Genomic DNA, 27,691 nt, shown 5'->3' with positions numbered 1-27,691 from the left:
ACTTTCACCCTGAAGGCTTTAAATGTGCTTTTCTTCATGCAGGATTACAAAGAATACAATATCCTGCTATAAGCATTATATTACAAATAGTCAAGATATCAATTTTCCTGCAGTTGTTATAAAACTTTAACACGTGACCATGGAGAACTTTGACATATAGCCTGTAAAATTCCTTCTTGGCTTTTAGCATTATCGAAAAAGCTAGTAAAGAAGCCAGATGGTTTTCACAGACCCTGAAGTCCCAAGAGGGAGCTAGACTATGCTTGCCTAGGAAGGACGGCCCTTCTGTGCGACTATCCTCACTCCAACAGGCGATCCCACTTCCTGCTAACCCCCCCTCTCTTCCTCCTCCCTCTTCCCTCTCTATAAAAACCCCACCTCTCCTTTCTTCTCCACATCTGCCTTCTCTTTCCGAATCCTCAAGTCGGCCTGAAGGGAAATCTGACAAGATGGTAAGTTCATAGTGCTTGATCGATTCTTAATTCTATTTTTTTTATATATGTAAATCACTCTATTGTACTACACATATGTTCATTATTTCAGATATTGTGCACTTCAGGCACATTAGGAGATTTCAGTAAACTCTATGATAGTTTAAAAAAATTATCTTGCATGAGTGTATTATTTTTATGTGGAAGATGTGTAGTAAAACTACTGAAACAGATTTATAAAAAACAATCAAAAGTAAAGCATTAAGCCATGCTGAGTTTCAGACACAAGGCTGGTCTTTCATTATACAGAGGATGTGGCCACGGCCTTCAAAGCCTGATCTCAGACTATGACACACATGTCAGCAGGAAACTCCAGTACTTTGCCTTTTCTGAATATAACATTTATCTATGTTTGGCGGGTCTAGCGAGCCAAAATAGCTCACTGAACCTCAGTTAACTAAAGAGGAGAAAAAGGGGAACTGCAGCATGCAGTTATTACTAAGAGAATGAATACATTCATGCCTTTATGACATACAGAGAGGCATTGGTAGTAGATGAGATCATGAGTGACAAAATCTGGAGCATGGCAGAATAATAGGTATAACTGTTCTAGTGACAAGCCCCGAGTGAGATATCTCTGTGTTACACAAAGGCGAGTGTACAGCTGGGACAGGGAGGGGGTGGACTGAGGCCTCAAAGGAACACACTCAGTCTCTTCTTCTGTACTCTATAGAGATCCTATGACCCAATCTAGAGGAGAGGGTAAACATGCATGTAAATGTAATCGAAAAGAACGAGTTCTCCATTGAACAACAAGCCCAAAAGCTTAGGAAAATTCATGTTAGAGTTTTGAGCTTTGTGCTGAGTCAGCACGTTAACGCTGAACATAAGAGACCTAAGTATATAAATTACTTATTCAAAAAAATAAAAGAACACATTTAGTTCAGTGGTTCTTTTTTCAAGGCCCCACATTAGCTACAACAAAACTTGAGTTTTCTTTTCAAAACTTTTTAATCTATGAGCTAGTTTCTGTATATATTTATATATAAAAAGAAATAAAATATAATTTAAATAATTAAATATACAATAAACTAATTTGTTTGGCGTAGCTTTTGCATTTTTCCATTCATACATTCATTATAAAAATGCCCATGACGTTTTAAGATTTTATTAATTTAAATGACTTTTCCAGATCTTTAAAAAAAAAATCCAAGAAAAAAAATGTCAAGACTTTGGGAACTCTAATTCTTCCAAGGAAATAAACTGTTATTAAAGGAGTAAATTACAAAGGATTAAAGCTGTAAACAGTGTTGAAAGGGCCCTCGCACCTGGGATCACCACCACCCAGTGACTTAGGAAAACAGTGAGCAGTGAGCAATATGAATTTAAAGTGGTAAATATAGGAGGAATATGCTAAAGTCAATTATATGTGCCAAACTTCCTGCTGCCAGCAGGTGGCGCTATAACTGTAATTGAATATTGGCTTTAGATGTCTTCAGGCCAGGACTCTTACTAAACGTGATATTTTGGGCAGAATAGACACATTGTAAGATTAAGTTAGTGCAAAACAAGTAATTTCGTGTTGCCAGCAGGAGGCTATGATTATAATGGAATATTGATCTTTAGATTTGTTCAGGCCAGGACTCTTATCAAATGTGTGAAGTTTGGGGCAGATTGGATATTTTATGGGTTACAACAAAATGGCAAAACATTGACATTTGTCAGACTCGCCCTTAGACGAAAAGTCAAGATCTTCACAATTTAACATCACAATAGGCTTTAGATTACACTGACCAAATTTGGTGTTGATCTGAAAAGTTCATTTAAACACAAGGCCTGAAAATGGCAAAAACGGCACAAAACTTGTAGAGAAAATAAAAAATAACTGACTTCCTGTTGGGTTTCAGACTTCATACCAAGGAACTTTTTCATAGGTATTGGTGTGTTACATGTGACTATCGAATTTCGTACATGTATGTAAAATGCAGCTTCAAGGGGCACTTTGTTAAAATTTTATAGGTGGTGCTATTGAGCCATTTTGCCACACCCACTTCTGAAACCCATATCACATGTAAAATTTCACCACTTTTGGCATGTTTGCAAAGTTTCATGAGTTTTCAAGCAAGTTTAGGCCCTGAAAATGCAATTTATTTGGAGTATAAGAAGAAACTGAAGAAATCCAATACGGTCCTCGCACCAGCGGTGCTCGGGCCCTAAATATCTTGATATTTAGTTTTTTTTCATTATTATTTTAATGCTTGTTTTGCCTTATTTTAAATTATTTCAGAAACTTTAAGTTCCCTTTAGAAGTTAGCTGAGGACTGGGCCTTTTGCTAAATATTAAAGTTAATTAAAAGTTAAATATTAAGAACTAATATGTTACTGTGACTTGTTAGCTTATTAAAGTATTTAGCAAAAATATGTACAAATTAACATAATATATTCTACCCTCCTTCTCCCTCTAGCGTGAGTGTATCTCTATGCATGTTGGCCAAGCTGGGGCCCAAATGGGAAATGCATGCTGGGAGCTTTACTGTCTGGAGCATGGTATTCAGCCGGATGGACAGATGCCAAGTGATAAAACAATAGGAGGAGGAGACGATTCCTTCAACACCTTCTTTAGTGAGACTGGAGCAGGGAAACATGTTCCACGTGCCATTTTTGTTGATCTGGAACCCACTGTGATTGGTAAGTTGAACCTGAGAAACAGAACATAATCTGTTTAAATGATCATGAAAACCATTTTACAAACTATTGGAAAAGCACAGTTCTACAAAATACATGTCCTGATAAGAAGTAATAATTTTAATTTAAAAAATACCTTTGAATTTATTGGACCATTTAAATTCCTTCTTCTTCTAATTTGCTACTGTGAATAAAAAAGAACCCGAGTTTAGATCATTTGGCTGCGATTAGATTCCATTTTTTTTTTTCTTTTCAGATGAGGTGCGCACAGGCACATATCGCCAGCTGTTCCATCCCGAGCAACTAATTACTGGAAAAGAAGATGCTGCCAATAACTATGCCCGTGGTCATTACACCATTGGTAAAGAGATCATTGACCTAGTGCTGGACAGGACCCGCAAACTGGTGAGGATTATAAAAATTCAACCTGGAAAAGTCCCAAATAAATTTGACTTAGATGCATTAATAAATATGAAGATGTATCTTCTAATAAGCAGATTTACTCCAACAGGCTGATCAGTGCACTGGTCTTCAAGGATTTCTCATCTTCCATAGCTTTGGTGGAGGCACTGGCTCTGGGTTCACCTCCCTGCTGATGGAGCGTCTCTCTGTCGACTATGGCAAGAAGTCCAAGCTTGAGTTTGCCATCTATCCTGCTCCTCAAGTGTCCACAGCAGTGGTGGAGCCCTACAACTCCATCCTGACCACCCACACCACCCTGGAGCACTCTGACTGTGCCTTCATGGTGGACAATGAAGCCATCTACGACATCTGTCGAAAAAACCTGGACATCGAGCGTCCCACTTACACCAACCTCAACAGGCTCATCGGGCAGATCGTGTCCTCCATCACAGCTTCGCTGAGATTCGACGGAGCTCTGAATGTGGATCTCACCGAGTTCCAAACCAACTTGGTGCCCTACCCACGTATTCATTTCCCTCTGGCTACATACGCTCCTGTGATCTCTGCTGAGAAGGCATATCATGAGCAGCTTTCTGTGGCTGACATTACCAACGCCTGCTTTGAGCCGTCCAATCAGATGGTGAAGTGTGATCCTCGTCATGGTAAATACATGGCTTGCTGTCTTCTGTATCGTGGAGATGTGGTGCCCAAAGATGTCAATTCTGCCATCGCTGCCATTAAGACCAAACGCACCATCCAGTTTGTTGACTGGTGTCCAACTGGATTCAAAGTAGGTATCAACTATCAGCCTCCAACTGTGGTTCCTGGTGGAGATCTGGCCAAAGTTCAGAGAGCCGTTTGCATGCTGAGCAACACCACAGCCATTGCTGAAGCCTGGGCTCGTCTAGATCACAAGTTCGACCTGATGTACGCCAAGAGAGCCTTTGTGCACTGGTATGTGGGTGAAGGAATGGAGGAAGGAGAGTTTTCAGAGGCCAGAGAAGATATGGCAGCTCTGGAGAAGGATTACGAAGAAGTCGGCACTGACAGCATGGGAGAGGAAGACGAAGAGGGAGAAGAATATTAAAGAGGCAGAACTACTGCCTGGCAAAATTAAATCTGACCATTAAGATTTATGCAAAAAGTGAAGTTACTTGACATTCAATTTGCATTACAATTGGTTTTATAATAATAAAATTTGAATAAGAAAAGAAAGAATGTATTCTTTTGTGTGTTTTGTGTGTGTTTTCTCTCTGGTCTCATACATTTACAAAACAATTTTTACAAAAAAGCATTTTCATATTTAATTATTTAATATTTTAAGCACATTTTATTAAGTTACTTATTGTGGCTTCTGTTAGTTCTTCCCCATACCTAAAAATTATAAGGCGGCCAAGATAAAACAATCCATTTCTTTCAATATTTTTAAAACCATTTAAAATGCCATTGGAAATACCTTTAGATTTAGAAATATTAAATGACTTACAAATAAATTATAATAAAATAAATAAAATAACAGTAGGCACTAAGGAAGTTTATAATATGTGGAGAGATACCTCATCAGTATCAATCTGGAATTAATCTGTTGGCATTTCCATTCATCCTAAAGTCAGTTGCACAGTTTCACTAAATTCTGGATTATTTTCTATTTCACTGATTATTCTACTGTCTGTAGTCTGAAGTTTTTGTTTTTTTTTCCACATTCAAGAAATCTAAGGCTTATACTGACACCTAGTGCCATGCAGAAGCTTGCAAAAATTTAACACTGCCATTGTGGAAATGTGCTTTTTCCAGTCAACCAGTTATCAGCCTACCAGCACTTCTCAGTAAGTGGTATGGACTATTAACATAGAGCAAGTCTTATAGCGATGCTGGACTTCATAAGCACAACTACATACACACTCATATAAAAAATGTATATATAAATGTAAATGAAGACGATAATGATAACAGAGAAGTATGTAGTGCACGTAACATATAGAGCCCAAGCTGTTCTGACTGACTGCTGATGTCAAGTGTTGTTTACATTTAAATGAACCTCAACATTCTATGTCAGTAACAGCAGCTTGAGTTGATATTTGAAATCAACATACTGTCTCTGAAGCCTTGAAGCTGATCACAAGTGATACAAGCTCTTCAACTCTACAGTTTGGTGAGTTTCTTCAATTTGTCCAATTCTGTAAAGTGTTTCTCCAGGTATCTTCATGGAGCAGCGTCGCCCCAGACAAAGCAGGGCTCTTCCTAGTCACCTGAGGGGATTTTTGGTGGAGGGCGTCTCTTCCATTCAAGAGGCCTGTGAGCTTTCACAGCTGGCAGCTGTAATCAGGTTAGATCACACCTACAGCTGCATCTCTGCCAAAGTTTTCAGTCCCAACAGGTTGGAGGAGCGCTACCTGAAGAATGCTGCTGTCCTTCCTGACATCCGTGCAGCAGCATCAGCCTCTTCAGATGATGAGCGTCCGGCACCTCTGTATCAGCAGGAAGAGCCTGTCTCCATCCACGGCTGCAGCGTGCAGGGCTATCAGGACATCTACCGCTTTGTGGAGCCCATGATGAAGACACGCAGCGGTCGACAGCATCCCTACAGCCTTGAGCTGAGACTGAAGATCAAGCAGCGCCTGTGGGAGACGCTCAACTGCCCTTCACTGCTGGAGACGGAGCAGCCAGACGGACGCGTCCTGGTCACTGAGAGTTTCACGACCAGCAGAAGCGTCGCTCCACGAATCCACGTGGACGTCATTGAAGAGCCTCTGCCTGAGGAACCCCGAAGGAAGAAGCCCAGACACTGAGTCATCACAGTGTCACATGGAGCATCACACAGCGGGACCTATGTATGTAAATACTGTATATACTGTACATAGTTATAGAGTATTTTTATAATTTGTAAAGTAAGTTTTATATTATAAAAGTTTTCATCACACTGCTGTTTGACTGTTAGGATGTTTTTGGTGACTGTTGATTTGCGGTTCCTTTTATTGCTTTGCTACGTTGTCGTGATGTTTTTGGTGGTTTCCTGTGTGTTGACTTGCGTTTGCCAAGGTTGTCTGGACGGTTGTTAGCGTGTTGCGTTGCGGTTGCTGGACTTCTCTGTTTGGTTTTTCATGCATCGTTACAAGGTTGTTAGGATGTTGTGAGCGGCTGGTTGACATGCGGTTGTTTTAAACAGTTGGGTTAGGGTAGGTTAGGGTCCCCCACACGGTTTGCAGCTTGACGTGGTGTGAGGGCTTGTGTGCATCAGTGATGCTGACAGCTATGCCACTGGTACTTCACAACTACTGGTATGGTCACCCCTAGTGGACCGGTCTCAGCTGAGATGCCAGACGAAGACAAACCACCTGATTCCACACAGCAGCAGACTGACCTGATGCTCCTGCCAGAAGATCACAGTCTTCTGTTTACAGGTAACGTTAAGTTGGATACACATACAGCATATAGCAATTGTCAAATTAAGTTAATTCATTTTGCTGTGAAATTGAGGATTATAAAATGTGGAAAGTTTTGGTTTCAATTTACAACCAGATATCTGGCTGACATATTTACTTCTTTTCATGTCAAAATGCATTTAGCTCCTCCTCAAGAAAAAAAAAGCATAATATGCTACAATGTTTTGCTAACATTTTTTAAATAAAGCTTTACTAAAACTAAAACAAAAAATAAATGTGAGAGAAAAAACTACACAACACTGAAAAAACTAAACAAATTTAAAACAATCACAGTGCGTAAAATCATTTAAACGACATGAGAAGCTCAAAAATAATTTTAACTTGTGTTGTGGGTAATCAGAGTGTTGTTATGTGGTATAATAATAATAAAAAAAATACATTTAACTCAAAGTGTTATTTTTTTGTGTTTTCTGTGTTTTCGATTTGTTAATTTTTCTTTTAATATATCTGCGTCAAGACAAAAGGATATCATTTGTTTGTCTTCAAAGGGATCATTCATCCAAATTAAGATAAGATATTTTGATTTTTGTTTTCTGTCCATTATGGCAATGTTGTATGTTGTTTCTGAACTTTCATTAACAGCTTAAACAATCTTCAAAATATTTTCATGTTCAATTCAAGAAATAAAGGCATACAGGTTTGGAATGTCATGAAGGTGAGTAAAACCTAAAGGGACTTTGGTAAAACATGACAATTTTAATTTTCGACTGAACTGTCCCTTTAATGTCAGTCAGTTTGATTTCCTGAAGATTAGTTCAAAAAGTTATAAATAGACTGTTCAATGAATAGGTTGTCAAAGAGTTTAGAGGAAAGTTGTCTATGATAAGCATCTATTCAGTGAGGAAAACATCTAACAGCAGAGTGTAGTAAAGCATCACTTACTCATCATTATTGATGTCAACAGCTGCTACAGAGTGACCGAAGACAGGCATCTAGATTAACAGAGAAAGACACTTTAGACATGACTATATGGATTTTAGTCTCAAACCTTAATAAATACACTTACAACCAAACAATTTTGAGATAAATCCTATGCTGTAAAAAAGGCTGTGCTCAGGCAATAATGGCCTACTTCTGATAATAATTATGCAATAATTCAGTTTGCTAAGTTATATGCTTTTCAAAAATAACTTCTGAATGTGATTAAATAATGTGGCACGCATATATTCATGCATTTATACATGTTTGTTTTAAAAGGTGCGTAATGCCACTTTTTTATGGAAAATATAGGAAATAAAATTGTCCTGTCATATGAGTTGCCGGTGATGTACTTATTTCATAGTTTGTAGCGCCTTCCTGTGGATATATTCATTAATGTAGCTAGTTCTCTTAGTGCCTGTGTATTTATTTTAGTCTTTTTTTTACTTGGACATATATTTTGGTTAATTTATTTAGTTATTTTTTTGTGTTTATTCATTGCGCTGATAAGTATCAGTGACCTGTGGAGAACATGTAATCTGTTGCTCATAATGGCCTGTGCCTTTCACCTGTCTGCTGCTGTGGACTTTATAAGGCCACTCCATTATCTTAGAACAGGTGGTGTCTTTTTTTAGCTGATGTGAAACAGCAGACAAAGGAGATTCACAGAATATCCAGTAAGGACGTAAGTACTCCTTTTTAAAATTGTATTTATTAAAAATTATATTTTACTTGAGCAAGTTGGACAGTCAGTAACAGTGATTGGGCATACTAATATGGCCACTCAAGCACTTCCAGTGGCTTCACCACATTTTGGTCAATTCAGGTAAACAAACATCTGACTTTATTACAAAATTTTGCCATACACTATCAAAAGATTAAACTTTGATATGCTATGTTAATACATGGATATGATTGATCAAACATTCAGTATTATAAATACACTGTATAATATAAAAAAGTCACATGGGGGAAAGGTGCTAACATTTTAAGAAGAACTCAAACATAGTTTTATATAATTTGAAACTGCTTAATTGGTTGGTTTTGAGTCAGACATGAGTAATTCAATAAGATGTTAACAGCAGACTAGCTCTCAACGGATAACTAAATCAGTGAGTTGTTAAATCGAAAAATGAATCTTTTATTAAACCATTTACAAAATGAATACAGCGCTATACAACTCACAACAGAGGTTAACAACAACATGCATACATAAATAAATAAATAAGAAAGAACCTGAAGAAAATGATAAGAAAAAATATTTGTAATAAAAATTAATTGTTTAGTACAATTTGTGATCATTGAAAAGATTCCACAAATGCTAAGTGTCTTGTAGTATGCTTAAGAAATGTGGTATGTACTATGCTACTATGCTTATCATCTTAAACAAATTAAGAAAATGTAGGGTAAATTGTTTACTAAACATAAAGCTATACATTTTCTTTTCTTTTTTCTTTTTTTTTTTTTAATATTTTATTTAAAGCTTTTCACATTTTATAGAACAATCCCCCAGCCCCCATGCCAGCAAATCAAAGAAAAAAAAAAAAAAAAAAAAAAAAAGAAAAAGAAAATACAATAAATAAACCCACAAATAGTACAATTAAATACATATACACCTCAATAAACATACATTGTTCATACTGTGTACTTAAAAAAATAAATAAAAAAATAACCACACACACACACACACACACACACACACACACACACACACACACCAATACCTACAAATCCCCAATTATGGAAAAATACAATTGTTACACACTGCTATATTTTATCTACTTAACCACCCTGCTTAAATAAAAACTTTAAAGCTATATATTTTCATTATTATTATTTTTCTATTCTTTATTTCAGCATTTTAGGTTATTGTAGGATCCACAACAGGATCAGCTGTCAATTTACAGCCTGATGTAAAACTCTGGCCAATATAAGTTTGACCCTGGACCACAAAACCAGTCATAAGGGTAAATACATCATCTGAAAGCTGAATAAATAAGCTTTCAGTTGATGCATGGCTTGTTAGGATAGGACAATATTTGGAATATGAGGGTGCAAAAAAATCTAAATAATGAGAAAATCGCCTTTAAAATTGTCCAAATTAAGTTCTTAGCAAACCATATTACCAATCAAAAAAAATTTGACATATTTACGATAGGAAACTTACAAAATATCTTCATGGAACATGATCTTTACTTAATATCCTAATGACTTTTGGCACAAAAGACAAATCGATCATTTTGACGCATACAGTGTATGGTTGGTTACTGCTACAAATATACCTGTGCTACTTAACTGGTTTTGTGGTTCAGGGTCACAAATGTGTAGGCGTTTATTATCTTTTATAATATATGGGTTTTGGAAGACATAAGGGTGAGTAAATATTACAAAATTATTACAATTTTTTTTTTTTTTTTTTTTTTTTTTTTTGCGTAAACATTGCTGCTTTGCTGCCAAAGATCCTGTAAGTAAATTACCTCACAGCTTAAAATGAGGCTTTTTTTCATTCATGTAATTGAAATATTTATTTCAGTGTCAGTGTCCCCATTTTGGCGCAGTCCCTGTTTTTATTTACTAAACTCCTCTCAGTATTCTGAGCCTGACAGGATGCGTTATGTTTTTTTAAACACCATTAATGTAGTTCATGTACTTAATGTCTAGTGCGCTTAGCTGTGCTACCGCTTCTGTGCTGCACATGGCTCTTTCAGGCAGTAGTGGGCGGGGCTCGTGACGTAAACAAACACTGGCATGTTCTAGACGTCGCACAGTTTTTTGGACAGCCGCTCAGCTGATCGTGACGCACCGCATTCGCAGCAGAAGGCGAAGGACAGACACATATAGAAGTTGGGTGTCGGTTTAACGCTGCAGTAATGAAGCCCCGTGTGCCAACGGTAAACGGGTGATTCTGACGGTGTTCCGTACTCACGCGTACGTTAAAAGAGCGTCAGTTCCTGTGATCCGCGTCTTGGGAGTCGGGACGGACTAGCGCTTCACCGAAATAATATCTCAGCCCTGTTTACAGAAGCACGGCTCCTCCTGGCTGGATATACTTCTAAAAAAGGTAAAAGTTGTTATAATTGGGCGGCCACAGGGATTGCTGGATCTTAAAAATGCTGTATTTATATGGAGTTGTGTCTGTCGCTGTGATGAACACGCGTGTTTCAGCAGCAGCAGCTGTCAGTGGCCATATGGCCCACACAAATCGCTTTTCAACTTTGGGCTTGAAATAACATCACATTGTGTCCGGTTTCCAGAGAGTTCCAGACATGGGCAGGCCAGACTCCAGGGGAATACCAGTCTATATTCAGTCAATTAATTCAAGTCCAGCACTTTGTGATAAACTGTCATAAAAAGCAACAGTTCATTGAGCTGCTGTCATCCATAGCACTGCGTTTGAACATGAACAGAAATAAAGTAGAATACCTGCTAAACGTTTGTTAAAAAGCCTACAAGTTAATTATCTGATACATACAAATAAAATATCTGATACAAAAACACAACAACCTGTTATGTTTGGTGTCATGGGAATGGATTTGAATGATCACAGATGTCTATTTGTGTAAACGTGACTGTAACTGACATGTAACAACAGTTCTGAAAATCATATAAAGGTTTCAGAAACACTTCATAACTCATTTTGATGATTTATCATGAGGTCATTGCTCTTTCACACATGTGAATAACAGGTGGACTAAGCTGAAGGCCGCAATGGTGGATTACTATGATGTTCTGGGAGTGTCACGAAATGCTTCTCCAGATGACATCAAGAAAGCGTAAGTTAAAACTGGTTTTGCTTATCAGTAGCTTGCAGTATGGGATGGCCTTCGGCTTTGTTGTTATTGAATGTAACTAAATTGGTCTCTAACAGATAAAAGCGAAGTCTCAAGTATTTTGAGACTTACTGTGCACCTTTGTATAAAATATTGATTAACAGTGAATCACACTACCATTCAAAAGTGTGGGAAAGAAGTCTTATATGCTTACGAAGGTAGCATATATTTTATACAATAAAATACAATAAAATTGTGAAATATTACAAAAAAGATTATTGTGAACATTTTTCTTGCAGTTTGTCTTGTAATTATGACTTTTTTCCTTTCAGAATTGTGAGAATATCTCAAAAAAAGTTTTTATAATTTGAATGTACACTGCCAGTCAAAAGTTTTTGAACTGTGAGATTTTTAATGTTTTTTTTAAAGAAGTCTCTTCTGCTTACCAAGCCTGCATTTATTTGATTTAAAGTACAGCAAAACAGTAAAATTTTGAAATATTTTTACTATTTAAAATAACTGTTTTCTATTTGAATATATTTTAAAATGTAATTTATTCATGTGTTTTCAAAGCTGATTTTTTAGCTTCATTACTCCAGTCACATGATCCTTCAGAAATCATTCAAATATTCTGTTTTGCTGCTCAGAAAACATTTATTATAATTATTATGTTGAAAACAGCTGACTAGAATTGTTGAGGTTTCTTTGATGAATAGACAGTTTAGAAGAACAGCATTTATCTGAAATAAAAATCTTCTGTTACATTATAAATGTGTTTATCACCACTTTGGATAAATTTAAAGCATCCTTTCTAAATAAAAGTATTAACAGTATAATAACAGTATTATTATACAGCATTAATAGTATGCTGTATAATGTTGCAAAAGCTTTTTATTTCAGATAAATGCTAATCTTTGGCTCTTTCTGTTCATCAAAGAATCCTGAAAAAATGTACTTAAATGTACTCAACAGCAAATCAGCATATTAAAATGATTTCTGAAGGATCATGTGACACTGAAGACTGGAGTAATGATGCTGAAAATTCAGCTTTGATCACAGGAATAAATTACATTTGAAAATATACTCAAATAGAAAGCAGTTATTTTAAATAGTAAAATATTTAGTAAAATATTACTGCTTTTGCTGTATTTTGAATCAAATAAATGCAGGGTTGGTGAGCAGAAGAGACTTTTTTAAAGCATTACAAATCTTATTGTTCAAAAACTTTTCACTGGTAGTGTATTTTAAAACAAAATTCATTTCTGTGATGGGAAATCTGAAGTTTTAGCATCATCTTCAGTCTTCAATATCTGTTGAAACTATTTATATATTACTATAATAACAATTAATTATGCATTAATACATGCAAGTAACCCTAAGCCAAACCCTAATCCCAACCCTACCCATATAATAAGTACAGTACATATAGTTAATTAATATTACTCAGTACTTAAATATATAAGTAACAAGGACACCTTAAAGTAAAGTGTAACTGATATGACATGTTTTTATTTTCTGTTTTCTTTCAGATTAAGTAAAATGATGAAGCTGACATGTCTGAATTATAAAAAAGTGACCATTCGCACAGGACCTTTTAACGAAATGTATAATTCATGGTGCAGGATACTAAAAACAAATATGAACCACAGCAGTCTAATATGTCAGTCTAATTTTTATATAGAAGAAGATGGATGCAAGAATGTGTCATGTGTGTCTGACCCCTGACCCTATATATCACTTCGTTACAATCTTGAGATGCCAGACAAGCTAAGTTTACTTATGTTTATTTATGTTTGTGTATACAGTTACAGGAAACTGGCTCTGCGGTGGCACCCTGACAAAAACCCAGACAACAAGGAAGAGGCAGAGAAAAAATTTAAGGAGATAGCAGAGGCCTACGAAGTTCTTTCAGACAGTAAGACACTAGAAATTTGATCTCTGCAGCAATTTTATTAATGGTTAAATTATTTGTTAGGAAAGGCTTAGGTTACTTAGAGTGTTACATTTCACTGATGTTTTTTTCTCCTTTTCTAGAAAGCAAACGAGATGCTTTTGACAGATACGGCAGATCGGACATGCCAAGTTCAGGTGAGGAGAGCTTTATACTGCTTAATTCATTGTTACATGTGTTTATGTGAGGTCTTAAATTGTGTTTTACATCTGTTTTATAGGCTCTGGCAGTTCTTCATTTCCTGATGACTTCCCAGGATTCACCTTCACATTCCGCAGCCCAGATGAGGTGTTTCGAGAGTTCTTCGGAGGGCAGGACCCATTCGCAGACTTTTTTGGTGGGTTCTCAGGGAGTTTAAGTGGGTATATATTCTGAATATTGCCCATATACCAGTATATACCATATACTGGGGCCCACGAGGGGGTCTCAACAAACGTCCAGGGGGCGTTAAATTATTTAAATTTAATAAAAGTAAAAATAAAGATAAACAAAATTTAAAAATAAAGATAAACAACATTAAACTGACATATTTTTGAGTGAATGTCTAGGGTACCGTTTAATTGCTATTACATGCACACTGCATGACAGATGGGTGACAGCTTTTCAATAGGAAGTGATACAGGAAATAACATAAGATCACTTGTGAGACAGGAGATCATTCGTAAGTTCACTTGTGAGACAGGAGTTCTTGCGCAAAGATAGATGTCTTCCTGTTAAAAATCGTGGGCCGCAAGAAGCTTGCAATATATGCTGATTACGAATGACAGTAAAGGGAGAAAATGGTTGCTTGCTGATGTTTTTTTGCATGTTTATGATATTCTCCTGAACTTTCCCTTGCCTTGTATCTAGCTCTTACATTGGCTGTAGGTCACAGACGATTTGATTTCCAGTCAAAACACACAACAACAAATTGGCACTTCTCCTAGATCTGGGCTAAAATCGTGCAGTGTGTACTCAGCATTACGCTCTTTAACTATCTTCCATTTTCTACACTCTCCCACTTTTAAACTAGATGATTTCCCATTTGGTGGAATGCACAGTGGGTTTCACAGCTCCTCCTCCAGGCTTGGGCCCGGTCGCTTCTTCTCCTTCCCCTCAGCAAATGGTTGGTTTTCAAACTGGTTTCATGCTCTTTTTGTATATAATTATAGCATATGTGGTCAGTGTCCTCTGAGATTACCCAGGTGGAAAAAAAAGGTGCATTTCCATAATTTCCTTAAAGTGCTCTATTTTCACACACTAATTTTTATTTAATATCCACCTTTTTCCTGAGTAACCAATGAGCGGCGCCATGATGGATGTTAAAACGGGGTAAAAAAGATCAAATAAATTGTAACTTTTTCTAAATAACTAAATATAAAAATAATTTAACGTTATGTTATCAGCTCAGAAAATGTTAATTTGACTAGAAACGCCAGAGACCGGAAATGTAAAGCACCGTTCCAGTCGGACGAGACTTTTGCGTTCAGAAAAAGGTGGATATTAAAAATGATTCTTCAGTACTTCTTAAAATGAACTTAAGCTCATCTGTGTGTACTCGCCTGTGCTATTTTGGAACAGCATGGATATGAACTACAATGTGCTTTTAATATACTATCTCTGTATTTAAATAATGTATTTAGTTACCACTTGTAGTACACTTGAGTGTACTGGTGTATGAAAGATGGGTTCAAGTGTACTACAAATGGTAGCTAAATGCATTTTTAAAATACAGAGGTAGTATGATAGTATGCACTTTTTTCACCTAGGTTTGCTGAATATATTTTGATAACATGATGAAAATTTGGTGAAAAAAATCTCTAAGGGATATTTTTGATATTAAAATGTAGCTCCAAATGCTTATAACAATTATATTTTAATTTTAAATTTTTAATCAACAGCTGACTTCACCTCCTTCTCTTCTTCGATGGGTGGGATGGGCAGCATGGGCAGCATGGGAGGAGCAAATTTCAAGTCTGTTTCTACTTCCACCCGCATTGTCAATGGAAAACGTATTACCACAAAAAAGTCAGTTTGCTATTCATTATACTAATTTTGCCTACTATTACCTTTGTTTAATAAGTGGTATAATGTAATATGAATACAGAATGTATGATATGCAAAATATAGGCATCCTGCGCATTAAGACAGTTGTTTTTGATTAAATTAAGTTGTTTAAGCAATTTAAATTAAGTTGATGAAAATTAGTAAAAGATCACATACATTGGCATAATGAGAAGAACTGACTTACAGAAAGTCAGAGGAATTCAAGTTTGTTTATGTATTTCTATTTATTGATAAACATTGCATTTCTTCCCTCAGGGTCAGAGAAAATGGTCAGGAGAGAACAGAGGTTGAGGAGGATGGGGTTTTGAAATCTGTCCTCATCAATGGTAATTTATTTTTTTGCTGTCATTTAATAATAATATGGGACCAAAAGGCACTCTCAATAGTTAATGCACATATTCTGGTGTTTAATAAAAATCCACCTTATCAGCTCAGGATGAATCTGCCTGGGAAAGCAGATGCATTTGGAATACTAATGCACATAACCTACCCTTCAAATATTTGCGGTCAATAAGACTTTTTTGGAAGAAATGAATACTTTATACAGAAAGAATCAGAAAAATAATTACAGTAAAGACTTATAATGTAACAAAAGATTTCTATTTCAAATAAATGTTCATCAAAGAATCCTGAAAAAAACAGTTTCCACTAAATATAAAGCCTCACAACTGTTTATAACATTGATAAATTATGATAAAAGGAGCAAATCAGCATATTAGAATAATTTCTGAAGGATCATGTGACACTGAAGACTGGAATAACGGCTGCTGAAATTTCAGCTTTGCATCAAAAGAACAAATGAATTTTAAAATATATTACAGTAGAAAACAGTTATTTTAAATTGTAATAATATTTCTGTTTTTACTGTATTTTGATCAAATAAATGTAACCTTGGTGAGCATAACATTAGAAAATCTTACCAACATCAAACTTTCGAAAAGTTGTGTACACTTGTAAAAAAAAAATTAATTTTAATTAAAAAATATTACTGGAAAATACAAATAATGTTGTAACATGATTACACCCCAATCATGTGTGTACATCATAACCTTTTGGCTTGGTTACAAAAGTTAAAACCTAGAATATTGTGGACAGCTATGTAACATTTTTTAAATATTTTGGAGACTGACTTCACACTCTTGCACTCTGGTGCATAGACAAATAATTTTTTGGTATGTCTTTATCCTTTGATTTGTATGTCTTTTTAAATACGTCATCTTGCTTTAAATGTTTTAAGGTTGTTTCCCTTTTATAACAGTGAAAACTGTTTATGTTTAAACTTTGACTTCCTTTTTTAGTAGTAAGAACTTCTCAAATAACACTAAACCACTAATTTAGCTATTCTCTTATGATCTGAGCCACACAGCCATGCCAGAACCATTAACTAAATGAATAACAACACATGTTCTTCCAACTGTTTATTTGAATATTGACTTAAAACGGCATCTTAAGCTTGCATGTAGATTTAGCTAACTCGCTACATTTCACACCAGCTTCTTGCTATTCCGTATGCAGATTCCTCATTTCCTAAGGTGTTGCTGCATACTCGATCTGACATTCAGCTGTGTTTGTATGTCCAGGTGTGGAGGATGAGATGGCCTTAGCTCTGGAACTGAGTCGCAGAGAGCAGTCCAGTCAGCCTCCCAGACAATCCCAACGTCCACTGCTCCGCCCCTCCGACGACAGCTCCCCAAACCCCGCTTTACGCTCCTACAGCGCCGCCCCGTTTTACAACTGTCCCGATGCCAGTGAAGAGGAGGACGAAGACCTGCAGATGGCGCTGGCCTACAGCTTGTCGGAGATGGAGGCCCAGCAGCGGGCAGAGGACATGATCTCAGGTGCTGGGGAAGGGAGGGGAAAGCAACCAGGTGGTGTTAAGGGTGCTGTTCAAAAAACCGAGTATCAGAGAGAAGTGCTGGATAATTCAGAACAAAGCACCCCCTTGTCTCCAGAGGATAGACTGACAGAACAGAGTCAGGCTAGAGAGTTAGAAAGTGTTGTTGTACAGGATAAGGAGAATGACAAAATGGCAGCCAATGGGACTAAAGTGGTAAAAAAGAGGAGGAAGTGTCAGTGCGTGGTTTGTTAGTAAAAATGTGGAAAATAATCATGCTTGTGTGTTGAGTTAGCAGAATTAACCTTATGTTTTCACCCTATGGTTGTGTTTTTATATCCTTCCGGAGGTTTTTGCCTGTGCTTTGACTTACAGCTCTGTCTCGTATGGCATTGCACAACGATGACTGTTGAAATTGTATTTTCTCGCATTGAGGTATGAGTAACAGGTGCCAAAATGTGTTTAGGAAACTTTACAGGAAATTTTGAAGGAACTGTTCGCAATATTTTAAAATGCCACGCACAAAATGTCCTATCTGACAGATATCACTGAAATAGGTGTCTTGGGATATCATTTGCCAGCCTTCACTCTCTAAACAGTGTAGTCGTTTTTTTTTTAACCGATAGGAAACACTGTCTGCCTGTGAATCACTTGGGATTGCTGGCATCAGGTTGATTGACATAATCCGTTTTTGGGATTTGGGAGAGCAGCTATATGGTTAGCAAAAGTTAGCAAAATGTTGAAAGTTGACATAATGGCTGAAATGTCTTGCAGCACCTTTAAATCCAATGTTTAACATGACTTTTTGCTGCCAAACCAAGATAAATGCTTGGCATTTTCACTCAGATAAAATACATTTCTACTGAGTGAGTTGCTGCACTTTAAACCAATGGTTCTCACAGTCTTGGAAAACGTGGATACTGTTGAAGTCAAAAGTTTACATACACCTTGCAGAATCTACAAAATGTTAATTCTTTTACCAAAATAAGAGGGATCATACAAAATGCATGTTATTTTTTATTAAGTACCGACCTGAATAAGATACTTCACATAAAAGATGTTTACAGTCCACAAGAGAAAATAATAGTTGAATATATACAAATTACCTCGTTCAAAAGTTTACATACACTTGATTCTTGATACTGTGTTGTTACCTGAATGCTTTTTTTATTTGTTTGTTTAGTGATAGTTGTTCACGAGTCCCTTGTTTGTCCTGAACTGCCCGCTGTTCTTCAGAAAAATCCTTCCGGTCCCACAAATTCTTTGGTTTTTCAGCATTTTTGTGTAATTGAACCCTTTCCAACAATCACTGTATGATTTTGAGATCCATCTTTTCACATTGAGGACAACTGAGGGACTCATATACAGATATTATGGAAGGTTCAAACGCTCACTGATGCTCCAGAAGGAAAACGATGCATTAAGAGCTGGGGGTGAAAACTTTTGAACAGAATGAAAATGTGTACATTTTTCTTATTTTGCATAAATACCATATTTTTTCATTTGATACTGCCTTTCAGAAGCTACAGTAAATACTTACATGTTTCCCGGAAGACAAAATAAGTTAAATTTACCCTGATTTCCATATTCAAAAAGTTTTCACCCCCCAGCTCGTAATGCATTGTGTTTCCTTATGAAGCATCAATGAATATTTGAACCATCACTAAGAAAAAAAAAAAAAAACAGGTGTGGATCATTCAGGTAACAATATAATATTAAGAATCAAGGGAATGTAAACGTTTAAACGGTAATTTTTATAAATTTAACTATTATTTTCTCTTATGGACTATATGTGAAAATCTTTTATGTGAAATATCTTATTCAGGTCAGTACTAAATAAAAAATAACCCTGATAGCACGCGTACATCTCGGAGACATCTACTTGATATCTGCATTTGCATCTGCACATCTGCAAGACATATTTTTACATAGTTTGCTCATCTGCAATACGTCTATTGGACATTTCCTATCCGATGTTAAAGTACACGTCTATTAGATGTCTTTAAGATCTTTATGATTTAGAATGGATGTAAAACTGACATCTTACAGACATCTGCCAGACGTTTGTACACAGCAAATGCTTTCCAGATCAAGAGGTCTTTAACAGACATCTTGCAGACATTTTTTGTATGATCCCTGTTATTTTGGTAAAACAATGAACATTTTGCAGATTCTGCAAGGTGTATGTAAACTTTTGACCTCAACTGTATATGAGGTAGCCTAATTTTAAAAGTGATTTTTACATTTGGACAAGCAATGTGAATTAAAAAAGTCATACAACTCCTTGGGATTATTAAAACCATTATCCAGTAAATTCTGAAAAACTGTAAAAGTCATGGGACCTTTGAATATTGTTATGGACGATGGGTGGTCCTGGAGTCAAAAAGATTGAGAACCACTGCTCTAAACATGATTTTAATGGCTTTTCTCAGTGTTGCATAGCATCTGAATGGATATCTTGCTGATTAGCTGGCATCCCGTTCCCAGTGAACCTTCCATTTGTTCTTTCAGCAGTGAAGTACTTTGTTTCATCCGTGTTGACGTTTATTGGTAATGTTCATTTTAGAAGGGAGATTCTCTGATTCGATGTGTACTGATTTTTACTGTGCATTTGTAATTCCTTCAGAGGTACTTGTTGAATGTGAAACTGTTTTTGGGGGGGAATTTTGCACAAAAACCTAAAGATAATCTGCCTCTGAGGGCTAATGTTGTGATTAGCAATGACTAATGGCTAGTCAGACATGTAAGAGAATGTAGATCCAGAATTATCTCAATGAGAATGTGCCAAATAACTGACTGACAGTAACTGACAGCATCATTAGTTTTATATGTATCAGAATTACTCAGTATTGAAATTTCATTTGTGCCTTTTTTATTTTTAGAAAAGAAATGCACGGCTATTGTTGCCAATGCTATATCTCACTTGCCAGTTTGTGTGTAAGTTAGCCAAAGAAGCACATTTTACTTTTTCACTTGTTTGTGCATTTTGTTCCATAATAACTATCAGCTTTGTGATATAAAATGAACAATCAAAACATCAATACATGAACATTTGTTTTGCTTAAAACGCTAAGCACAAGAACTTTAAATGTAATGCTGTGTGAATATTAATAAAAAATATTTTGTGTAACTATGTAAGCTGCAAAGAGGAAACCAAGTCATTGATTTACACAAAACTACTATTTGCTTTTGATTGTTATGTAAGAAGTATCATAATTCAGGGCATTTTCAGTGCTCAGAAAGTGCTATTTAAATGACTAAACTGTTAATAAATGCTGTTTCAGACATGATGTTGTTGCTAATATAAGAAACAATAAACTCTAACAAATACATTTTGCTCGTAAGAGTTCATTTTAAAATTTCAGCATAAAAAGAATTTTTGATGATTACTTTTTTTCTAGTTTACCTAATAAAAACAGCAGCTTTTATGCCTTTAAATCAAATTCTGAAAATACAGCTTTAGAAAAATCATTTTTTTCAGCTGAGGCTTTGCATTAATAAATCCCTTTTCACTTGCTGCTATAATCCACCATTCACTCTTCAGCATGTAATTCTCACTTTTTTAGCCGAATTGTTATTAGCAGCACATTCATATCATCATGCCCACTCATATGTAAACCTCATGTGCTTTTAGTATGTTTTTTTTTTTTTTTTTTTGTCCTGACTCATTCTCCCTGCCGTTACAGAGTCCGACTTCCAGGCCTTCACAGGCTGACCTGTTGCTGTGACCCCTCTTACCCTCTGAGGTAAAACGTAGTGTAGATGTCTCTGCAGCTCTTAAGCATAGTTTTCAGCTCTTCTCCCCATTCATAGTTCATTAACATTTGTGTATTTGTGTAAATATCTGAGAGTTTGCTGCTCGTGCTGTAAAGCATGCAGTATTCCAGGAAAATATTGAAGTCTACATGATTAATTTGTGCATAAAAATACTTTAGTAGAGTCAAAATCAGTTTTATTTCACCAAACACAACATAAGAAACTGTAAAGCAACACTAATACTGGATTCATCCGTCTGCTCTTAACAGGTGAAGCGTTCCCGGTGCTCTGCTCTCTCTTTCTGCTTTTCTGTCTTTTTCTCTGCCTGGCACACCTGCTGCTCAGACCCTTTTCAAAGTTTTATTTGGGAAAAAAAACACCCAGGCAACACTACATAAAGGTCAAAAATGTCTGTGCTATGTATGTATGTGTGTTTGTATATGAATGTGTTCTCAGTCTTGAAGAGAGAATACTGGATTACTTTTTATATATATATATATATATTAATTACATTATGGCCTGCATTGATAAAATATATGAGCTAATGTAAAAATGTTGGTGTCTTAAGGACAAAATTCTATATTAACATTTTAATAATGAATGATTCAAACCTGCGATGAATGTATAGTTGCACTTGATATGCTATATTTGAGAATTTAAAATCTTCTTAACTTATGATAAAGGTTTATTATTTATTCAGAAGGGTTTCTTGTGTTTTAATTGAAACCTCTGCTTTTCATAACTCGGTATTTCATAGTTTTTTATACACTACTGTCCAGACTGTCCAGAAGTTTTGAGTCGGTATGTTTCTGAAAGAACCAAGACTGCATCTATTTGCTTAAAAATACAGTTAAAGCAGTAATATTGTTAAATTTTATTACAATTTAAAATGTGTTTTATATATAAATATATTTTAAAATGTAATTTATTCATTTGATGCAAAGCTGAATTTTCACCACCATTACTCTAGTGTCACATGATGCTTCAGAAATTATTCTAATATGCTGATTTGAAGTCAAGAAACATTATCAGTGTTGAAAACAGTTGTGCTTCTGAATGTTTTGTGGAAACCGTAAAAATTTTGATGAATAGAAAGGTCAAAAGAACAGAATTTATTTAAAATTGAAATCTTTTGTAACATCATAAATGTTTACTGACCCTGAACTTTTGAAACTTAGTGTAGATTTGCCAAAAACAGGTACTATGCTTTTTGGTTTGTTTGTTTGTTTTTATGATTTTGAAGGTTAAGTGTGTCATTTCTGTGCCATTTTTGGCTTACAAATGGTACCAAAAAATAAAATAGCTGCAAGCAGCAATTAAGGGGCTAAGCACATGGCATGGACCATCAGACCAACTACAACGAGTAATGAAAGCCATTTTAGGATGATTTTACTAAAAATTGCTGAGAATCATCTATGTGGTATTTTCTGTGTGAGGTGATAATGGCACAAACTAAATTTGGTGACAATATTTCAAAGCTTTGCAGAGATACAACCTCAGATGCAGTTTGGCATCATGCCTCAAATTTGTTGTGGTGCTGTTCAAAAACGGTTCTGTCTATCGACACAAAATCCATAACTTTGTGTCAGCACAGTCTGAAGATGATCTGACTTGATTTTGGTGAAAATGGGAAAACTGCTCTAGATCAAGTTCAAAAAAGTAAGTTTTCAACATTAATAAAAATGGCGGAAAGAAAAAAATTTGAAATGAATGTGGCGTGGTCAGTGTGAGGTGGCATATACAAAGTTTGGTGTAAATACGTCAAAGCTTTGCAGATATACAATCTCAGATGCAGTTTGGCATATTTCCAGCAAATTTGTAGATGCATTAATCAATAACCGTTTTGTATATATTGACAAGAAAAAAAATGTAACTTTTTGCCAGAATGGTCTGAAGATGATCTGTTTATCAATTTAGGCGAAAATCGGACCAATAGTCAAGGAGGTGTTTGAAAAAGTAGATTTTCAACATAAATTAAAATGGTGGACAGGAAGTTTAGCTGACTATGGCAAAATTGGTATCTATGTTCTCAGCATGACCCAGATATTACATTGAGACCAGTTTCATTACAACAGGCCAATAACTTTTTTTCCACAAGGTGGTGCTGCCCCCAAACCTTTTGAGTACTGCCAGAGCATGGTGCCGAAGACACAAGCTAATACACTGATGCATTCGTAAAATATAGCATTTTGTGACAAAATTCAAAATTGCCAACGACCAAAATGGCTGACGTGGGAAAATTGCCATTTTTCATTTCTCCTAACCACTACATGGCACTGCTCCAAAACTATGCAGGTAGCCTCAGGTCATGAATGTTATAACACACACTAAGTTTGTGTCAATACGCCAAACCGTTGAGGAGATACAGCCATCTATTTTTATGTGCTCATCGTCAAATTCACGTGTTATTTGAGAACAGTTTGACTAATCAAATTTATTTCTTTATCTTTGTGCCAGCATGGTCTGAAGATGATCTGAGCCAAATTAGGTGAAAATCAGACATACCGTCTAAGATGAGTTTGAAAAATGAGCTTTTACGAACTATTAAAAATAGCAGAAAAAACGAAACCTTACGATTTTTTAAGTTTGGTGTCCATTTGACTTGGCATGAGCCAAGAAATCAGAGAAAAAGAATTTTCCTTCTAGACCTTACAGTTCAAAAGTTATAGCATAAAATGAGTGAAACTTTGGAGAAGTGGTGGTGCTACGGAGCTTGAGTTAGATTTTCAACAAATTAAAATGGTGGACAAATTCGTTAAATTCGTTTGTGTGTTATTCGAGAACAGTTTGACTAATCAACTTTATTTCTGTAACTTTTTGCCAGCATGGTCTGAAGATGATCTGAGCCAAATTTGGTGAAAATCAGACAAACCGTCTAGGACGGGTTTGAAAAATGAGCTTTTACGAACTATTAAAAATAGTGAAAAAATGAAATCTTACGATTTTTTAAGTTTGGTGTCCATTTGACTTGGCATGAGCCAAGAAATCAGAGAAAAAAGAATTTTCACTCTAGACCTTATGGTTCAAAAGTTATAGCATAAAATGAGTGAAACTTTGGACAAGTGGTGGTGCTACGGAGCTTGAGTTAGATTTTCAACATAAATTAAAATGGTGGACACGAAGTTTAGCTGACTATGGCAAAATTGGTGTCTGTGTTCTCGGCATGATCCAAATAATACATTGAGACCAGTTCCATTACAATAGCCACAAGGTGGCGCTGCCCCAAAACTTTTTGAGTACTGTCAGAGCATGGTGACGAAGACACATACCGATACACTGATGCGTTTGCAAAATATAGCATTTTATGACAAAATTCAAAATGGCCCAAAATAGCTGACATGGAAAAATTGGAGAAAATAGCCATTTTTCATCTCTCCTGACCACTAGGTGGCGCTGCTCCGAAACTGCGGGTAGCCTTAAGTCATGGTTGTTATAACTCACACCAAGTTTGGTCTTAATACATCAAACCATTGAGGAGATATAGCCTCACATCCATTTTTGTGTGCTCTTCGTCAAGAACAGTTTGACTGATCAACATGAATTCCATAACTTTTTGCCAGCATGGTCTAAAGATGACCTGAGCCAATCTTGGTGAAAATCAGACAAACCGTCTAGGACGGGCTCGACAAAAAGTAGATCTTACGAACAGCAATAGCGAAAAAACTTGATCTTACGAATTTTACCTTTTGGTGTCCATTTGACTCGGCATAAGCCAAGGATTCAGAAGAAAAAGAATTTCCCTTTTAGACCTTATGATTCAAAAGTTAGCAGAAACTTTGGACAAGTGGTGGCGCTAGAGAGTTTGAGTTATGGTTAATGTTAAAACTGTCCTCTGTCTGTGTACCAAATTTCATAACCACAGCGGTTCTATAGGCTGCCATAGACTCGCAGAAGAAGAAGAAGAAGCAGAATAATAAGAGCTCCAACGGATACAATCAAGGTTTGCCTGCACACTGCACAGTCTGTAGGAAAAAAGCTTTTTTCTATAGACAACCATATGTCTTTTAATAAACAGCATAGTTCAGTCTGCATGGTCATAATGAAAGAGAGAAGCCACACTCATGAAGCAGTGCTGCTACACAGATTCACATTTAATTCAGAACCATTAAAAATTATATTCATATATTTCTCTTTTTTTTGATAATTTTCTACACGTTTGCTACAGGAATAAACAAACAGAGCTCTCTGCGAATTATGTACAGTGATCACACGACGTAAAGGCTGCACTAGACATTAAAGATGTGAAAGTACTGAACGTAAGATTGGACAGGAACCTTAAGATATCACAGGCGCTTTTCAGGTACATTCCAACGAATTCAAAGTTGAGACATGACTGTGCATATATGATCTCATGTTTGACTGCATGAGACACGGGTTCTTTTGTCGTTACTACATTTGAAACATGAATTGCATTTTTGGCCATGGTAAAGAAAGCATTTAAAGAACAAAATCTGCATTTTTCGACATCAAACATTATATGTATGTATATATATTTATACAAAAAAGACAACATTATACTGTCAATGTTCAAGATTTAGGACACTTTAAATCAGATGCTGGAACGCAAACTACCATTTCTCCCTGAAATTCAATTAGGACTGAAGAATTTGGCCCCTCCAAAGCGTTTCCGGCATATGGAAAGCTTTCATTGTCTTTCAAAAAGTGACAAGATTCTGATTTGTGATAGTGAGGTGTATTAAAATAGGTGAGTAAGTGGAAAGGATGTAATAGTGACACAGTTGGATGTGGCTCACTGAGGAAGGGCTTTCAGAATGGCATTGACCTCTTCTGCAACAGCCGTCAGGGCGAACTCAAACTGGTCCTGAAAAAACAAAGAAGCTTAGTGTGTAAACTCACTCACATTCAAAACATTCACGCTTAAGTCGTGCGAAAGCACTTTGTACGTACCTTAGTGCGTACCATACTTGGTCTCTGGTCACGAATATGCTCCAGAGTGGCGGCGATGTCGATTTCCTTCACGCCTAAAACACACAAACAGCTTATGAGCATGTGGTGCGTATGTGAAATCAAACAGCTAGAGTAATGAGGCGCTTACCTTTCGCCATGCGGTTAAGTACCATGTCAATAAGAATGTAGGTGCCGGTTCTGCCAGTTCCATCGCTGTTTGAAACATGAAACCAATTTAAATCATTTTCAATGATGACAGTGATAAAAAAAAAAAGAATGTTTGACACATTGTAGTTGTTTACCTGCAGTGCACAATGATTGGGCACGAGCGTCCTCTGTAGCACTTGTTTACTTTTCTAAAAAATAGAAAAAGAATAGAAGAGAGAACAAAAAATGAAAAACTAAACGTAATGAGCGTAACAGTCAATTTGCTCAACCCTACAATTCATTCCTCTGTCGACGCGTGAGGCTGGGGAAGGAAGGGGGAGAGAGGAGATGGAGCATCCGTTAAGCCTCACTCCTGCTGCACTCACACCTACCAATGATCATTTTTGTGACTATGCAACTGGACCCAGACTACTAGCTGCAAATCACAAAAATGACACTGGGAGGTGTGCTACGTCCAGGGACCTACCGATCTCCATCAGAGACAGAGAGAGTGACGGTGGTGGGAGGAGGAGGAGAGAAAGCAAGGGGTAAAACAGGGCCTGTGTCGAGCACAAACAGGGAAGGTCCAAAGTGCAAACGCAATTGAGGAGAGGAATGAGGAAGGACTGGATTTTAAGGTAAAGAAAACAGAGATATTTAAGGAATCCAAGGTGTGAAGCAGATCCTCTTATTAGGGTGAGGAAAAACAGTAGGGAAAGTCTTCGCAGTGAGACAGATGTGGATGAGACACTGTGTGTATGGGTGTCTAAATTTGATCATTTAAATAATGATATTTTTAATAATATGTTCAGCTTCTGAATCAAAGCCATGTGGAACACCTTTGACCTTACACTATTAAGAAGAAACATTTTTGGATGTTTTTATTAACATTTTTTTGTTTGTTAGTATCATATTTTTAGATATTGTTACATATGCTTTTAAATATTATATATCTTGTTTTTATTAACAAGATATTAAACATGCAATGGAAGCCAGTTTCCGCACTGAATAAAAAAAGGTTATTGTAACTTTATCTCACAATTTTGACTTTTTTTTTCTCAGAATTGCAAGTTATAAAGCCCAGTTTTGAAGAAAAAAAAAACTGATAGGCAAGTTTATATCTCAATTCTGAGAAAAAAGTCAGATTTGCGAAATGTAAACAGAATTGTGAGATAAAAAGTACAATGTTTTATGCAATGGCAGAAACGGTCTTACATAATATACTATTACACAATTAAATATATATACTATGTTTATGCATTTTTAGAAACACGTAGTATACATATTTTAGAAAAAAATATCAGAAAACATACAAAGAAATAATAGCAACAAGCACATTTATTTGTTTCTAGCTGTTTTTTTGACTAGTTATTAAGTCAACAAATCTTCAACATAGATAT

At 36.1% G+C, this 27,691-nt stretch overlaps 3 protein-coding genes across 4 annotated transcripts in view; 2 read left to right on the top strand and 1 right to left on the bottom strand.

The window, feature by feature from the left end:
* The first annotated feature begins 315 nt into the window (after window positions 1-315).
* Window positions 316-4,730, top strand: tuba8l3 (tubulin, alpha 8 like 3). The gene is made up of 4 exons (XM_051118782.1): window positions 316-452; window positions 2,897-3,119; window positions 3,373-3,521; window positions 3,628-4,730. The coding sequence occupies exons 1-4, from the start codon at window positions 450-452 to the stop codon at window positions 4,603-4,605; spliced, it is 1,353 nt and encodes a 450-aa protein (XP_050974739.1). The 5' UTR covers window positions 316-449; the 3' UTR covers window positions 4,606-4,730.
* Window positions 4,731-10,638: 5,908 nt separating this feature from the next.
* On the top strand, window positions 10,639-21,582 carry dnajb2 (DnaJ heat shock protein family (Hsp40) member B2). 2 transcript variants are annotated; one of them, XM_051118685.1, is made up of 11 exons: window positions 10,640-10,940; window positions 11,566-11,652; window positions 13,455-13,564; window positions 13,684-13,737; window positions 13,821-13,937; window positions 14,613-14,705; window positions 15,481-15,607; window positions 15,902-15,972; window positions 17,227-17,484; window positions 21,167-21,226; window positions 21,506-21,582. In XM_051118685.1, the coding sequence occupies exons 2-10, from the start codon at window positions 11,588-11,590 to the stop codon at window positions 21,193-21,195; spliced, it is 924 nt and encodes a 307-aa protein (XP_050974642.1). In that variant the 5' UTR covers window positions 10,640-10,940; window positions 11,566-11,587; the 3' UTR covers window positions 21,196-21,226; window positions 21,506-21,582. The 2 variants fall into 2 exon arrangements, with proteins under 2 accessions (XP_050974641.1, XP_050974642.1); XM_051118684.1 differs by lacking the exons at window positions 21,167-21,226; window positions 21,506-21,582 and having other exon boundaries at window positions 10,639-10,940; window positions 17,227-20,214.
* Window positions 21,583-25,306: 3,724 nt separating this feature from the next.
* The window catches only part of ptprna (protein tyrosine phosphatase receptor type Na), a 38,581-nt gene continuing 36,196 nt past the window's right edge, over window positions 25,307-27,691 (bottom strand). Inside the window, exons 20-23 of the mRNA XM_051118683.1 lie at window positions 26,447-26,500; window positions 26,293-26,357; window positions 26,145-26,218; window positions 25,307-26,058 (exon numbers count right to left, since the gene is read on the bottom strand). Coding sequence (XP_050974640.1) covers window positions 25,987-26,058; window positions 26,145-26,218; window positions 26,293-26,357; window positions 26,447-26,500 — 265 coding nt within the window. The 3' untranslated portion in view covers window positions 25,307-25,986. The remainder of the gene's footprint in view (window positions 26,059-26,144; window positions 26,219-26,292; window positions 26,358-26,446; window positions 26,501-27,691) is intronic.

Source organism: Labeo rohita, chromosome 9 (genome assembly GCF_022985175.1).
Source record: "Labeo rohita strain BAU-BD-2019 chromosome 9, IGBB_LRoh.1.0, whole genome shotgun sequence".
Lineage (NCBI taxonomy): Eukaryota > Metazoa > Chordata > Actinopteri > Cypriniformes > Cyprinidae > Labeo > Labeo rohita.
Note: the sequence above shows the minus strand (reverse complement) of the source record. Positions and strands in the feature narration are given on the sequence as shown.

Bases quoted from the DNA above. Each gene is read 5' to 3' on its own strand.
- tuba8l3 (XM_051118782.1), top strand. The intron at 3,120-3,372 runs GTAAGTTGAACC...TTTTCTTTTCAG, and splicing joins TCTGGAACCCACTGTGATTG to ATGAGGTGCGCACAGGCACA. The intron at 3,522-3,627 runs GTGAGGATTATA...TTACTCCAACAG, and splicing joins TGGACAGGACCCGCAAACTG to GCTGATCAGTGCACTGGTCT.
- dnajb2 (XM_051118684.1), top strand. From the start codon at position 11,588: ATGGTGGATTACTATGATGTTCTGGGAGTGTCACGAAATGCTTCTCCA. The intron at 13,938-14,612 runs GTGGGTTCTCAG...CTTTTAAACTAG, and splicing joins CCCATTCGCAGACTTTTTTG to ATGATTTCCCATTTGGTGGA. The intron at 14,706-15,480 runs GTTGGTTTTCAA...TTTAATCAACAG, and splicing joins CTCCTTCCCCTCAGCAAATG to CTGACTTCACCTCCTTCTCT.